At 40.8% G+C, this 15,759-nt stretch overlaps 1 protein-coding gene across 8 annotated transcripts in view; it reads left to right on the top strand.

The window, feature by feature from the left end:
• The window catches only part of ASNS (asparagine synthetase (glutamine-hydrolyzing)), a 32,077-nt gene that overhangs the window by 13,578 nt on the left and 2,740 nt on the right, over positions 1-15,759 (top strand). For all 8 annotated transcript variants that reach the window (XM_087757119.1, XM_087757191.1, XM_087757511.1 and 5 more), the window contains 9 exons: positions 2,768-3,005; positions 4,503-4,688; positions 4,996-5,097; positions 7,809-7,936; positions 8,715-8,841; positions 10,217-10,323; positions 10,673-10,773; positions 14,882-14,963; positions 15,229-15,384. In XM_087757119.1, the coding sequence (XP_087613245.1) occupies positions 2,768-3,005; positions 4,503-4,688; positions 4,996-5,097; positions 7,809-7,936; positions 8,715-8,841; positions 10,217-10,323; positions 10,673-10,773; positions 14,882-14,963; positions 15,229-15,384 (1,227 nt within the window). The remainder of the gene's footprint in view (positions 1-2,767; positions 3,006-4,502; positions 4,689-4,995; positions 5,098-7,808; positions 7,937-8,714; positions 8,842-10,216; positions 10,324-10,672; positions 10,774-14,881; positions 14,964-15,228; positions 15,385-15,759) is intronic.

Here is a 15,759-nt window from a genome sequence, read left to right on the forward strand (position 1 = left end):
TTAAAACATGGTGGACTAGAATATCAGGAAAATTTTATAAAGTTATCAAATGACTAGTATTTAAAAGGAAGTAAATTATCTTGATGAGCAGTGAATCTGTGGTGGCTTAGATAGTAACATACTTAGTCTTTAATACTGAAAAATCACTTTATAATTGGCAAGAAAAGCAATAGGTATTTGTATCTTCAGGTTTGATCAGTTTAAAATAAAGATGCATTCTCCATTATCTCTTGGGGAGGGGAATTCCAAGCCCCTTTCTCTTCAGTTATTTTGGGTCCTTCTCCAAGCTGTCGGGTATTGCATTTTTATTTCTGCATATTAATCTAGATGGGATATGTCACTTACTTACAATATATTAATATACAGCATGCACGCTTGTGTAGTTCTGTAAAAGTGACAAGCACTAGGGATATGTTTTCAGTATGCCACCAAAGTCCTTAGGTGTCTGCAGCTTAAGGCAGATGCTTTGTGGGGTTTTTGAGAGCCACCTAAGCAAGTCTCGTGGGCACAAAACAAGCAGCAACTCTGTACTTACTTCCTAAAGTGTCTGAATGTCCCTGATGGGTGCGATACTGCTGCTGAACATTGTCTATGTGCCTCAGTCCCTGTGCTGAGATGTCCGTGCTGCTTGTGTTACTTGTAAAGGGAAGTGATTCAGTGTCATGGTTTAACCCCAGCTGGCAACTAAGCCCCACCCAGCCGCTCGCTCACTCCCTGCCCCGGTGGGATGGGGGAGAGAATCGGAAGAGTAAAAGTGAGAAAACTCATGGGTTGAGATAAAGACAGTTCAATAGGTAAAGCAAAAGCCGCGCACGCAAGCAAAGCAAAACAAGGAGGTCATTCCCTACTTCCCATGGGCAGGCAGGTGTTCAGCCATCCCCAGGAAAGCAGGGCTCCATCACATGTAACGGTTACTTGGGGAGACGAACGCCATCACTCTGAACGTCCCGCCCTTCCTTCTTCCCCCAGCTTTATACGCTGAGCATGATGTCATATGGTATGGGATAGCCCTTTGGTCAGTTGGGGGTCAGCTGTCCCGGCCGTGTCCCCTCCCAGCTTCTTGTGCACCCCCCAAGCTTCTTGTGCACCCCCGGCCTCTTCGCTGGTGGGGTGGGGTGAGAAGCAGAAAAGGCCTTGACTCTGTGTAAGCACTGCTCAGCAATAATGAAGACATCTCTGTGTTATCAACACTGTTTCCAGCACAAATCCAAAACATAGCCCATACTAACTACTATGAAGAAAATTCCCAGCCAAAACCAGCACATTCAGATCATCCAAATTTGGCGTATAAAGCAGCTTACAATTGTGACCATTTCTGAATCATGATGAAACCGAATGCCTAAAATGAATCATAAACTGAGCGTGGTGGTATCAGAAATGTATGAATAATCTGAGATGTCTTAGTACTTCTAAAATCACATTTTTGAAGTTGGAGTCTGGCTGCTGTCAGTGATGTCAGTGACATCGGTTATGGCATTGGGAATTTGAATAGGCAGGAGGGTTTTTTTTTTTTCCCCAATCTTTTAAGTATGTGGCTGTTTGGAACATGAGATACACTTTGCCCTGCAGTTCATGTGAAATGTATTGTACTAACAGTCTGTAGTACTTGCTGTGTTTTGCATTGTGGTTTTTCTGCTGTTGAAAGCAGTAAGAATTAGTCTCAATTGTGCTCACATGCAATCCTAAGGGGAATTTAATTATGCAAAGCTTGCGTTGCCATCAGCAGGAATTTGTTCGGTTGTTCTCTCTACTTTATGTACTCTCTTTCTTTATGAAGAGATTTTTCTCTCGGGCTTTTGACTGAAACCTACCTGGGAAAGGGTCATTGGTGAAACAGGCATTTTGTTTAGGACAATGACTTAGTTATTTTAATATTGACTCAGTTTGATCCAAGACTTTGCCCCTTAAATAGCAGTTAAAACCAAAGAATTTAAGTTAAAATGCTAAAGCATTGGTTTTGTGGGGTTTCTTGGCTTTTCAGTGTTTTACCGAAACCCTCTCTTTCCCCTTGCCTGGTAGATATTGAAAGGACTTTTAAGTGTAGCACCACAAGAACGTGAAGAATATTTGGTCTGACTTAACTCTGACAGCTAATTTCTTCCTCCCCCACTCCATCTGCACAGGCAGAGCGAAAAGGTTAGTTGAAGGAATGGAGTCAGATTAGGCAGAAGGAAATGCTCTGCATAAAAAAAAACACTGAGGAATTGCAGTGTCTGTATAAGTAAACCAAAGGTTATTTCTGAAGTACTTTACTCGGCAGAGAAGTTACCAGTGTCTCTGTGTTTTGGGGAGAGGGGGACTTACATAAATGTCATTATTATCTGATAAGAAAGTAGCACTGAGTGATTTGAGACTACAAAAAATGATGTCTTTGTTTCTGGTCCTATTTTGAGTTGGTTTTTTTGGAAGCAGTGGCTGCCTGCTTCTGCTATTTGTTTGTGGGAGATGGGGAGGCTTCTGAAGACCAGGGTCGTGGGCTTGCAGTTTAACATCCTCAAATAGAAATGTATCCCTGAAAACTTGCCATAATGTGAATTGCTTAAGACTGCACAGTCAATCTACACTGTCTGAGAGATGATCCTGGATAATATTTTGAACACAAAAGTATAATTTCCTTCTCTGGCAGAAATGTTTCTATAACTTTTGAACTGTGATTTTACAAAAAAAGCTTAGTTTTCTTATTACATGAATGTTGTTGTTTTTTCAGTTAATAAGCAGTCAATGTTTGCAAATGCTTATTCATGCTTTTCTTCATATTTTTTCTTAGTTGCAGAAGCAGTTTGGATTTGAATATCAGACGTTAGTGGATGGTGAGGTTATCCTTCATCTTTACAACAGAGGAGGAATAGAACAAACGGCATCCATGCTAGATGGTGTATTTGCTTTCATCCTTCTGGACACTGCAAACAGAAAAGTGTTTCTGGCGAGAGATACCTATGGAGTCAGACCACTGTTTAAGGTGCTGACTGATGATGGATTTTTGGGCGTCTGTTCTGAGGCAAAAGGTAAAACCAGTTGTCTTTAGTGCCTAAATAATCTTAGGTATTGTTGTCGGCGACAAACTTCTTTGTCAGGCTTTTCTTCTTAGTGTGAAGAGAAAGCCAACTATAAGTTCAGTAATAAATGAACTATATTTAGTAGTATAAGAACTACACATCATTAAAACAAAAACCGCAGCAGTAAACCTCTAAGATGTTTAATTGTCCTTAATATCTCTTGTTTATTTAAAATAATTTGCTTATTTAATTTTGTAATTCCTTGTGTTCTGGAATCATAGCAGTATTGAGCCCAAAATGTTTTATGTTACCCTAAAGTTAAATGTAATCTATAGAGTTAGGCTAGATTTATGCTACAATAAATTACATTAGAATTTGTTCCTGCTGTTCTATGGTGAACTGGGAGATAATGCCACAAGAACTGCTAATCTGTAAAAGCCAAGAGTTTTAAAATCCTACTGAAATTTCCTGCAGCATTGGGTAGTTTTCTAGTGACACTTATTTTATTTAATGATTTTTTTTTTCCTTTGAGATGACACATCCACTACTCTTTTTTTTTGTTTTAAGTAATTATCTCTAGTCTTGACACTTGCATAAACAAATCCAAACAGTGCCAAAAGGGAGTTGATTGCCTAAAATGCACTTTGGCTAAAATTAACTTTCACGAGTACTTGTGTCTTTCCCATGTACTGTACATCAATTTTATTATCGGACTCCAATCTAGATTGACTCCTCTAATAGTAGTACTAAGTATTAGTACTAAGAGCTGTATCATCTCTGCTTCTTGGGAAGGAAGAAGGGAAGTGAATGTTTTAGGTACTGTGTCCTATAACCGTCACAGTGAATTACCAGTCCTTCTCTAACAGCAATTCCATATCTCTTTTGTGGAGTTCCTCAAGGGCCATCCAGGTGACCAGCAGGTGCAAAACATCCTCTTTCGCAAGAGGAATGGAAATGAGGTTTGTCTACAAGTCTGATTCTTGGCGTTCATTAGCAGTGGTGTAGATCAGTCTGGAACTGATGAGTTATGAAATCACTAAATCAATGTCAATTAAGCAATCACTTCAGTGATGTAGTTTTATTGCAAACCCCTTGTTAGCTTGACTACACTTAATTTTAAACACAAAATCAGTTATTAACTGTCACTTGAATTCTCATAGGCATATTACACCTTGACCTGGACATCATGTAGTCAGTCAGAAAAGTGCTTTTCTTAATGCTCACAGGAATAAATTGCTACTTATCAATTAGTAAAACTTGCTGGCTTCCTTTCTCTGCTGTCTGCCTCAGCTTGAGATGGTTCAGATCTATGTGTGCAGCCTACCAGAAGCAGAATCATGCTCCAGCCAGGGCAGACTCAGACTTAAAATTATATTTTTTAATACCAAATTTAGGATCTGTAGAAAATATTTGTGTATAGTTTTAGTACAGAGGCTGTTGAGTGAGATATAACTTAACCATCCTAAGTTAAAAACTCTTGACTTTTTTTTCCCATTTTATCTGTAGGACTTATCAACTTAAAGCATTCAACAACCTTATGTCCTAAAGTGGAACCATTTCTCCCGGGTCATTATGAAGTGTTGGATTTAAAGCCCTCTGGCAAGGTTGCATCAGTGGAATTGGTAAAATTTCATAGCTATAAGGATGAACCACTCCATGCTGCATGTGACACAGTGGAATCTTTGCCTTCAGGTAGTACAGCAAAGCATTTGCTGCTTGGTCTGATTAAAAAGTGGAAAAAATTATAATCTTTGAATATAAAATTTGTATTGATTGGTTTAAAAAAGTGCCATTTAAAAGAAACCTGGAAGAACCTTTATAATGTAGGAACTTGAGAATTGTTTTTGTCGGCAGTCACGTACAAAGATACTTGAACTCGCATGCCCTCATTATCAAAGGAAATTCAGACAAATATCTTTGTTTTCCTGATCACATAATCCAGCAAAGTCTAAGTAACGCTTCTTGGTTGTTTTTTTTCCCCCTCTTCTTTTCTGGACAGGCTTTGATCTCGAAAGAGTGAAAAGCAACATCCGTATTCTGTTTGAAAACGCTGTTAGAAAACGTTTGATGGCTCACAGAAGGATTGGTTGTCTTTTGTCAGGTAAGTAGCAAGAATCACAATTCTTGTGTCTTCTCTCTCTTTGCCCATAATCTACTAGTTAGAGGAAAGTATGCTGGCTGTTCTGCTGTGATGTATCTGAAGTGATCTGAATCTTCATTTGCTTTTTAGTTACAGAGAATTTGTCAGTTTGTGATAAAGTTTTCCAGTTTACAAGTATCTTGAAAGTCTTACAGTTTTGAAGTTTACTCTGGGATGTTGGCTTGTTGAGACACTGGCCATTTTTGACTAAGAAAGAAGTACAATACTCGTACTGAAAAATCACCCAATATATTCTTAAGCATATAAGATTTATGCTTAGGTTGCTGTCTAAAAAGAAAACTTAATTATTACATTCACTGTGCACTGAGTGAACATAGAAGAAGGCCTCAGCTAGCAGGAGGAACTGAAGTTCTTACTTATCACCTTCTTTGCTTTAGCCTCCATTGTAGGCTGCTCTTGATTCACTAAATTACAGGAGAGCATCTGGATCAAAATTATTTACTGCACTTTTTTTTCAGGTGGAGTAATTGCTTGTGGTACAGGAAGTTGTTCACTGAATTTGCTGTTACCAGATTAGCATTACAGAGGTGCTTTACAGAAGTAAGGGTTTGTAGCCATGGGACTGACATCTTATTTACTCTGTTTTTGTAGCACTTTGTACTTGTGGTTAGAGTTCTGATATCATAGAATCATAGAATAGTTTGGATTGGAAGGGACATTTAAAGGTCATCTAGTCCAACTCCCCTGCAACAAGCAGGACATCTTCAACTACATTGGGTTGCTCAGAGCCCCATCCAGCCTGGCCTTGAATGTTTTCAGGGATAGGGCACCTACCACCTCTCTGTGCAGCCTGTTCCAGTGTTTCACCACTCTCATTGTAAAAAATTTCTGCCTTATATCTAGCCTGAATATACCCTCTTTTACTTTAAAACCATTATCCTTTGTCCTGTCACAACAGGCCTTGCTAAAAAGACTATCCCCGCCTTTCTTGTAGGCCCCCTTTAAGTACTGGAAGGCTGCAATAAGGTCTCCCCACAGCCTTCTCTTCTCCAGGGTGAACAACCTCTTTCAGCCTTTCCTCATAGCAGAGGTGTTTGATCCCTCTGATCATTTTTGTGGCCCTCCTCTGGACCCTCTCCAACAGGTCCATGTCCTTCCTGTGCTGAGGACCCCAGAGCTGGAGGCAGTGCTGCAGGTGGGGTCTCACCAGAGCAGAGTAGAGGGGCAGAGTCACCTCCCTCCACCTGCTGGCCACGCTTCTTTTGATGCAGCCCAGGATACGGTTGGCTTTGAACATCAGTAATTACACTCATTTATCATGAATGCTATTAAATATGCATTTGAATGAGAGAGAACTGACTAGGAGATACTGTTGGAGTGTTTCCTTACTGTGGCATCATAAAAAGAAGGAGGGAAGTAAATGAAACAGGGAGATATGCAGAGCTGGAAGATCCCAGTCTCAGTAAAAAGCCTGTTCAAAACCCATATTTCACATATCGAATTAGAAGGCAGTCAGCAGCTCCTCGGATGCACATGCAGAATGTATTAGTAGCAAAACTAAGTGCCTGTGCTGGTATAATACCAGAGTATCTCAGTGCTTCAGAATTTTGAGTATGTTTGGAGCATCACGGTTGGAGAAGTGCCTTGGTTTCCAGTCACGGAGGGAGTTCTGCAACTTCACAGTGGAAACTCAGGTTTTTATTGCCCTGATTCCCACATCCCAAGCACTCAGTTTGGTTTCTGTGCTCTCCTTTTCTCAGACAGGCGTGTCATTTCTACAGAAGGGGATTTTTTTTACAAGGTAGCATGCCCACAAAGGGGATCAGGGTGGGAATGGATGCTAATGCACTCAGCTGAAAAACTACGTGCAGACTGTAGGAAACAGAGAAGAGAGGTTTGCTTCATGCTTGTCAGAACTGCAGGCAGGTGTGGGAGAACAGGTACTATGTTTTGTTCAGTGCTTCAAAGGGGAGCAGCAGTAGAACTAGTCAAGGATTAGCAGAACTAGCTCATGAGAATAAGAAAGTGGAGCCTTAGAGTACATCTGGGCACTTTGTGCATCTCTTGGTTTTATTTTTTGTTTGTTTTCCAAACTGTTCAAATCCTTCCACTGTCCTCCTCTGAGAAAAAGGAGGGGGAAAAAAATAATGCCACTAATGAACCTTTTCACTTTGAAGTGATGTTTAAAAAATTAATTCCGCTCAAAATGCGTGAAACACACTTTTCAAAAATGATTGGGGAAGAGTGGAATCCTTACACTAAACATTCTGTTCTTTTACTTTTATTCAAACAACACCCCCCCCCAAAAAGCCCTTACATAGTTCTGTCAGTAGAGTATCAAATGTGTAAGTAAGAAGAGGATAGAGAGCAGTTTTGAAATGGAGAATAAATCCCATTATAGCAGTTTGGAAGGGGCATGTTCTGTAGTGGTACAATGTTTTCAGAACACTTTCTGTGTATCTTAAAGAAGGATTTCCACTGATGTTTCTGACACCGAAAGTACTAACAACTGTTACTGAAGGTGTTCCACTGAAGTTGCCTGATTCTCTTGTTAAGCAGAGGTAAATGTGCACTTGTACGAGAAGTACCTTGGATTCACACGGCTTAAAAATGAAGCCCACTCATGCGATTCCGCTATCTAGATTCAATGTCCTTAAGGGGAAGCAAAAAACGGGTCAAACACCTAACCATATAATTTCTTTTGTTGGCAGGGGGCTTAGATTCCAGCTTGGTTGCAGCTGTTCTTCTGAAACTGATGAAAGAAATCAACATCAATTATCCATTACAAACCTTTGCAATTGGAATGGAAAACAGTCCTGACTTACTGGCTGCCAGAAAGGTATAGTAAGCGTTGCTTTCAGTTTGTTCTGAGCTGCTGAATGCTAAACAGTGTATATTAATGATGCTAACTTCATGGTGTGGTATTAATAGTAATACTGAATATTCATCTATTGCTATGATGTAAATCAGTTTGCAGTAGATCATTTAGTACAACATTTGCTGCTTAGTTAAATCTTATGAAAGAGATAATTGAGCCTTACCTGTTTTCTCTTGCATTTGGAAGACTTTCGTGACAGACTCCCATTGCATTGTTACCAAAAGGACCGTACTTCGGAGTTGTCTGAATTCTGCCTCTGGGTTTTAGGGTTAATCTCCATGCTATGGTTCCTATGCTATGGCATTTGTATATATGTTAAGTATTGTAAGTTAATAGTTTACTGAATTAAGAGCCTTGTACAAACTGTTTGGCATCTGGGGTACCCTTTAGGTATTTAGGCTGTCATGGCTTTTGAGCTGCTTTTTCTCTTCAGGGCAAATATCCGGAGTATTTAGAGCCTCTACAGATTCTCTCATGCTTTGGGCGAGCAGCTAGATGGTCTGTTGTAGTCATGTTTGAACACTGTAATTAGGGAGACTGTTCCCTCTGGTGAATGTACCACTGCAAGTCAGAAGGGCTGCTTTACAGTATTGTCTTTTCTTGGCCTAATGTCATATAATTCTCACTGTGGCAGAAGGGAGCTGATGTTTTCACTCAGTGTGTGTGTTTTAAACACATTGTGTGTTTAGAAAATGTTTTAGTTGAAAAGGAATACATTATTGTGACGTTTTACAAACAGGTGGCAGCACATATAGGCAGTGAACATCATGAAGTAATATTTAATTCTGAAGAGGGAATTCAGGCAATAGAGGAGGTTATCTTCTCCTTGGAAACCTATGATATAACAACAGTGAGAGCGTCAATTGGTAAGATTTTTTTAATAGCAATCTTCGCTTTATATCACCCGAATAAAATTTTATGCAAAGTCATGTAGTCATCTACTAGATCCTGTCACAGGACTTGGGAACTGGGAATCCCAACTTCTGCTCCCTGGCCTTGTCTGTGATACCACACTGACGCAAAAACAGTTATTAGTTTCAAAGTCACTGACTGTACAAAACAATTGTCAAGAGCTGTTACTGAAGCTTTGGGATGAAAAACAAAAGTTATATGAAGAAGAAACGTTAGATCTACAGGTCTAGGTTTTCTGCTCTGACAAGCATGAACCTTGGAGGAAGGGGGGAAATTTACAGGTTATCTGAGGTACTGAATGTTATGATAGCAAAACAATTATGATTACCCTATCCCTTGCATACTTTTAATACTAAAGCAAAGTATTTCTTGTCACCCTCTAGTAACACACGTGCACTCAAGCCAGGTAGACTTATAGTGTGTGTTTGATTCTGAGAAATGAAGGAAGTTACCAGCAGCTTCTTACAAAGGGTTGCCAACCTGATGAATGAAAAACCCTAATCCAATGTGACCTTCTGTGTAATGCCAACTACGGCATTTTACCCAGTTAATCTTGTGTCAGCCTAAAACACTGTAAAAAAGTTACCAAGCCAACTAGGCAACACGGTTTTGAAAACCCAGGTCCCTGAGGGGAATGTAGTACATGAAGATAGGACTTTGCAATGTGGAATATTGAAAGTGTTTCTTTAAAAAATAAAGCCAACTTTTCATCTGTCATCTTTCTTTGTGATTGTGGCTTAGTATGAGAAATAATGAACTAGATCCTTTTCATTAGATCTCTAATAATTTTGCTATAAAAGCATATTGTTTGGAAAGATGTAATGAGAGGAAGGCATAATTCTGATTAATAAATAATTCTTTAAAAAAAAAAAAATTGAAAAAAGGGCTTCATCTAGTTCAACCCACAGTGGCAGAGAGTTAAGCAGCAACTTTTGCTGGTAGTTTTGTTTTCCAAAGCTAGAAGGTTTGTTCAGGACTGTGCTGGAATTAATCATGTGCTTAATTTCAAACTGAGTCAGAGCAACTCCTAGATGTGTTCCCATGGGAATCCTCCAGCATTCCTAGGATCACAATCACACACAACTTTCTGATATTTTGAGGGCTAAGTATAAGTACACAGCTTAGATGTATTTGCAGCACTTAGTTTGTGTGATTGTTGATGGCTTTGAATAACAATGAGATGTTATTTGAGTGTATTGCAGTTGTTTGCTACAGAAGTAGTGTAGGAGAGAAACTTCTATAATGCTAAATTTAAAACTCTACTAGCTGCATATATCATCATACATTTAGCTGTATTTTAATAACTTTATGCTTTTTTTTTTTTTTAAGGTATGTATCTTGTCTCCAAATATATACGGAAGAAAACAGACAGTGTGGTCATTTTTTCAGGAGAAGGATCAGATGAGCTGACACAAGGATATATATATTTCCATAAGGTAAATGTATTCATTATACAGAAAGCCTGTGAGCTGCTTGTTCTCCCATTCAACAGAAAATCTTTACTGAGATTTCAAGGTGTGAAGTTTGGGAGTTGTCACAGCTCTGTATTTGCTGAGAATTTCTCCCGAGGTGGCATAAAATCCAACGGATTCAATTTAATCACTTGAAAAATAACTTTTTTTTAAGCTTCAAAATTCCTGAGACTGTTATTTCTTGTATGAGGTCTTTGCTAGTTCTGAGATCACTCAGTGATCATTACAACTCAAACACCAGACAGCAAGTAATGGTTCCCTCAGTGCAGGTGTGTTATGTCTGTGTGCTACATGCATGTACGTCTGGTTACAGGCGCCATCTCCCGAAGAAGCTGCAGAAGAGAGCGAGAGGCTTCTGAAAGAGCTCTACCTGTTCGATGTACTTCGTGCGGACAGAACTACTGCGGCACACGGGTAAAACATAGTCTCTTGGATGCTGATGACTTCTGTGATTTAAAAGATGTTCAAGTGGTGTTCCCCAGGGCACAGTATTGGGGCCAGTTCTGTTTAATATCTTTGTCAATGATCTGGATGAGGGGATTGAGTACACCCTCAGTAAGTTTGCAGACAACACCAAGTTGGGTCGAAGTGCTGATCGGCTGGAGGGCAGGAAGGCTCTACAGAGGGATCTGGACAGGCTGGATCGATGGGCCAAGGCCAACTGTATGAGGTTCAACACAGCTGAGTGCCAGGTCCTGCACTTGGGTCACAACAACCCCATGCAATGCTACAGGCCTGGGGAAGAGTGACTGGAAAGCTGCCCGTTGGAAAAGGACCTGGGGGTGTTGGTCAACAGCCGGCTGAACGTGAGCCAGCAGTGTGCTCAGGAGGCCAAGAAGGCCAATAGCATCCTGGCTTGTATCAGACTAGACTAGACTAGACTGGATTATTTCAGTTGGAAGGGACCTACAATGATCATCTAGTCCAACTGCCTGACTAATTCAGGGCTGACCAAGTTAAAGCATGTTATTAAGGTTGTTGTCCGAATGCCTCTTAAACACTGACAGGCTTGGGGCATTAACCACCTCTCTAGGAAGCCTGTTCCAGTGTTTGGCCACCTTCTCGGTAGAGAAATGCTTGCTAGTGTCCAGCGTAAACCTTCCCTGGCGCAGCTTTGAGCCATTCCCATGCATGCTATCGCTGGATCCCAGGGAGAAGAGATCAGCACCTCCCTCCCTGCTTCCCCTCCTCAGGGAGCTGTAGAGAGCCATGAGGTCGCCCCTCAGACTCCTTTTCTCCAAACTAGACAAGGCCAAGGTCCTTACCTGCTCCTCATAGGACATTCCTTCCAGCCCTTTTACCAGCTTTGTTGCCTTCCTCTGGGCACATTCAAGGACCTGAACATTGCTCTTAAATTGTGGGACCCAGAATTGCACACCGCACTCGAGGTGAGGCCGCACCAACGCTGGATACAGCGGGATAATCACCTCTTTTGACCAGCTGGTGATGCTGTGTTTGATGCACCCCAGGATGCGGTTTGCCCTCTGGGCTGCCAGGGCACACTGCTGACTCGCATTGAGCCTGCTGTTGACCAGCAGCCCCAGATCCCTTTCTGCAGGGCTGCTTTCCAGCCACTCCTCTCCCCATTTATATTTGTGCCTAGCATTACTCCATCCAAGGTGTAGGATCTGGCATTTCGACTTGTAAATTTCATCCCATTAATCATTGCCCAATGCTTCAATCTATCTAGATCCCTCTGCAAGGCATCTTGTCCCTCAAGAGAGTCAACAGCACCTCCCAGTTTGGTATGATCAGCAAATTTGCTCATGGTGCATTCAACTCCTGCATCCAGATCGTTGATAAATGTATTGAACAGAACTGGCCCTAGACTTGAACCCTGAGGAACACTGCTGGTGACCAGTCACCAGCCACATGTAGCCCCATTCACTACAACCCTTTGAGCTCTGCCCTCAGCCAGTTCTTCACTCAGCACACCGTGAACCCACTCATCCCACAGTTGGACAACTTGTCCAGAAGGGTGCTGTGAGGGACAGTATCAAAAGCCTTACTAAAATCCAGAAAAACTACATCCACCGCCTTCCCTTCATCCACTAGGCAGGTGACCTTACCATTGAAGAATACCAAATTAGTTAAACAGGACCTTCCCTTTGTGAACCTGTGTTGACTGTGCCAGAAATAGTGTGGCCAGCAGGACTAGGGAAGTGATTGTCCCCCTGTACTCGGCATTGGTGAGGCCACACCTTGAATACTGTGTTCAGTTTTGGGGCCCTCACTACAAGAAGGATATTGAGGTGCTGGAGCATGTCCAAAGAAGAGCCACGAAGCTGGTGAAGGGTCTAGAGAACAAGTCCTATAAGGAGCAGCTGAGGGAGCTGGGGTTGTTTAGTGTGGAGAAAAGGAGGCTGAAGGGAGACCTTATTGCTCTCTACAACTACCTGAAAGGAGGCTGTAGTGAGGTGTGTGTCGGTCTCTTCTCCCAGGTAACAAGGGATAGGATGAGAGGAAATGGCCTCAAGCTGCACCAGGGGAAGTTTAGGTTGGATATTAGGAAAAATTTCTTCACCAAAAGGGTAGTCAGGCATTGGAACAGGCTGCCCAGGAAAGTGGTTGAGTTCTCATCCGTGGAGGTATTTAAAAGACGGGTAGATGTGGTGCTTAGGGACATGGTTTAGTGGTAGACTTGGCAGTGCTAGGTTAATGGTTGGACTTGATGATCTTAAGGGTCTTTTCCAACCTAAATGATTCTATGATTCTATGATTTTAAAATTGAAGTTGCAGCCTGAAGGAATTTGAGCAAACCACGCTGCAAGATCTAATCCAGTCTCCTGTGACTGTAGAGCCCACTGTGTTGCCAACTGATGCAGGAAATATCTTTTGTCTGGGATTGTACTGGTCTTTATAGAAGCAGTGAATTAGAAATACAAATATGCAGAGTTAAGGAAGGAAGGCAAAGTTGTATTTGAGTTTGGGTTTTTGAGGTTTAGACAAAGAGGAATCTTGAATCTGATAATCAGCATGCATATGAAGAATTAAAAAACATACTGAAAGAGAAAAGTATGTACATTGACTCAGGTGACTGTAATAAAGAGATGATAGGATACAGTCTGTGTGACTGATACCTTAAAGAATCACCAAATTGTACACTGCAGACAATAGCATTATTTTGCTAAAGAAATACATGAATTAAAAGGAGAATATTGTTGGGAAGCTGGCTATAGATGAGAAAAAGATGGTACCTTTGGCAAAGCAAATAACTTACTGATCAAGAAACTTGCGTTGTATATTGATCCTGCCACCAAATGACTTGCCCAGGATTTTATAACCTTCTTATGTTTCTCTTTCTTATATAAAAGATGGACATGGTGCAGGAGACTTGCGATTTGCCTCATAATTTGTTTTGTGCTGAAAAGTTTGGCCGTGTATTCAAGGCTGTTTAATATCACAGTCTGGCCACTCTTTGGAGAGTTGCCATTTCTTGAAGAGAAGCTGGGGTCAGTTTCACAGCACTGCTAGGAAGAAAGAACCCTTGTATTAATAAATTCAAACTGAATTTAAGGTTTTCAGATTTATGGAGAAAAGGGAGAGGAATTAAGAGTAGAGAGGAAATGATGGGAGAAAGGATGAAAGTACTTTTATCAGTTAGAAGAAAATAACCGTGGGGAAAGACTTGCAATGCAAATCTTGTCAGTGTACATGGAAACTGAGCCTCAGTACTTGATTGCTGAATGATGATGCCTTTTTTTGGTAAGGTGGGTATTACCTGAAGTAGTTGAAGCTTTTTATCAGAAGAGAAGCTACAGAGACAATAAAATTACTAGAATGCAGTATAACATCTCCATTTGACTTTGAAGCTGGGCAGCATAATGTCTCTTGAGGAAATATGCTGAGAGGGTTTCTTCCTACCGAAGACACAGTTCCTGTAATTTTATTTGTTGCCTTCAGTGTCCTTAGAAGCCATGGTATGCATAGGAGAATGTAAGCAGGAAGACTTTGTACATGTATATCTGCCACTGGTGTAGGGGAGAACTTCTTGTGCAAATGCTGCAGGATTGGTAGTCAATAGCTTAATGGTGGCCATGCGGGCTCCTTTTCGTTGTTTCTTGAAAACACAAACAAATATGGATTTCAGAAATGACAGCAGAAATCCTTGCTCGGTTCTGTGGCATCTTCACAAACGCTGATGCAAATCCCAGTGAGCAACTTGGTAGTTCTCTGGGGGCAACAGGATTTTTTCAATGGGTTTTTATTTCCATGGAACAAGTGTTGTTGCAAATCCTGCAGGACTATAGTCTTTAAATTCATTGTACTAGAAGCTGTCCAGCAGATGGCATCATAAATCATCGAGATCTTTATTTAATCTGTGCAGACCATATACTTAACTTTCCAAATTGATGAATTAAATGCACGTAGTCATGAATATGCAAGTGAAATTTCTTCTAAGTAAACACAGAAAACCTTGTGTTTATGTGAAAGACAGGGAAAGCGTAACTGTTACGGAATTCGTAAGTAGATGACTTGTTGGATTAATTCAGTATCCTTTCCATTTATTTCCCCTGTTTAGTCTTGAACTGAGAGTCCCATTTTTGGATCATCGGTTTACTTCTTATTATTTATCTCTACCAGCAGAACTGCGGATCCCAAAGGTATGTAAAACTAGGGCTGGACCCAAGTGTAAGCTTACAGATTCACTGGTATGTGTTCTAAGCATGACCAAATTGCTGAATTCAATGGTTAAGTCCTCTACCCAAAGTCAAGCATGCTCTTAAATATTTTGCTGGATTGTTGGACTACTGGGAACCCTTTTCTGACTAGACCTTCTGAAAGGAAACGGTTTCTTAAGTGTTTAAAGCCAGATCTTTGTACTGCAGTGCCTGAGACTGACAACATTGTTTGTTATTCTGCAAACAGAATGGAATTGAAAAATACCTTTTAAGACAGTCCTTTGAAGATTCCAACTTGCTTCCCAAAGAAATACTCTGGAGACCCAAGGAAGCTTTCAGTGATGGTATAGCATCAGTAAAGAAATCCTGGTTTTCTATTCTTCAGGACTATATCGATCAACAGGTACAATAGCACTTTCTTTTTTTTTTTTTTTTTCCCTTGTCTTTCACATTTAGGTGTATTAGATATGGCTGCCACGGAGAAGCAGCTCACATGCTTAGTTGGGAGAATAAATTTGGGTATGATAGTAACTGGAGCTTCATGGTGGAGGAGCAAGAAGAACTTTAATCAGCAGTCTTCTAGCTGTCTGAGTTGGTTAAAGGCATTTGAAATCCTAGATACAAAGAAATGCTAGAGCCTGACAGAAATGATTGTGTCAGGAAATGAACATCATTTAAGCATCTGGATTGCAAATTAGATTGTGTGTTGGCAAACACAATTTCAGGGTTACATGCAAAGCAGCTGTTTCAGCTGAAGGCACTTACATGAACTTACTCT

The sequence above is a fragment of the Nipponia nippon genome, unplaced genomic scaffold, assembly GCF_047370975.1.
Source record: "Nipponia nippon isolate SJK-2023a ecotype South Korea unplaced genomic scaffold, ASM4737097v1 scaffold_1, whole genome shotgun sequence".
Classification (NCBI taxonomy): Eukaryota; Metazoa; Chordata; class Aves; order Pelecaniformes; family Threskiornithidae; genus Nipponia; species Nipponia nippon.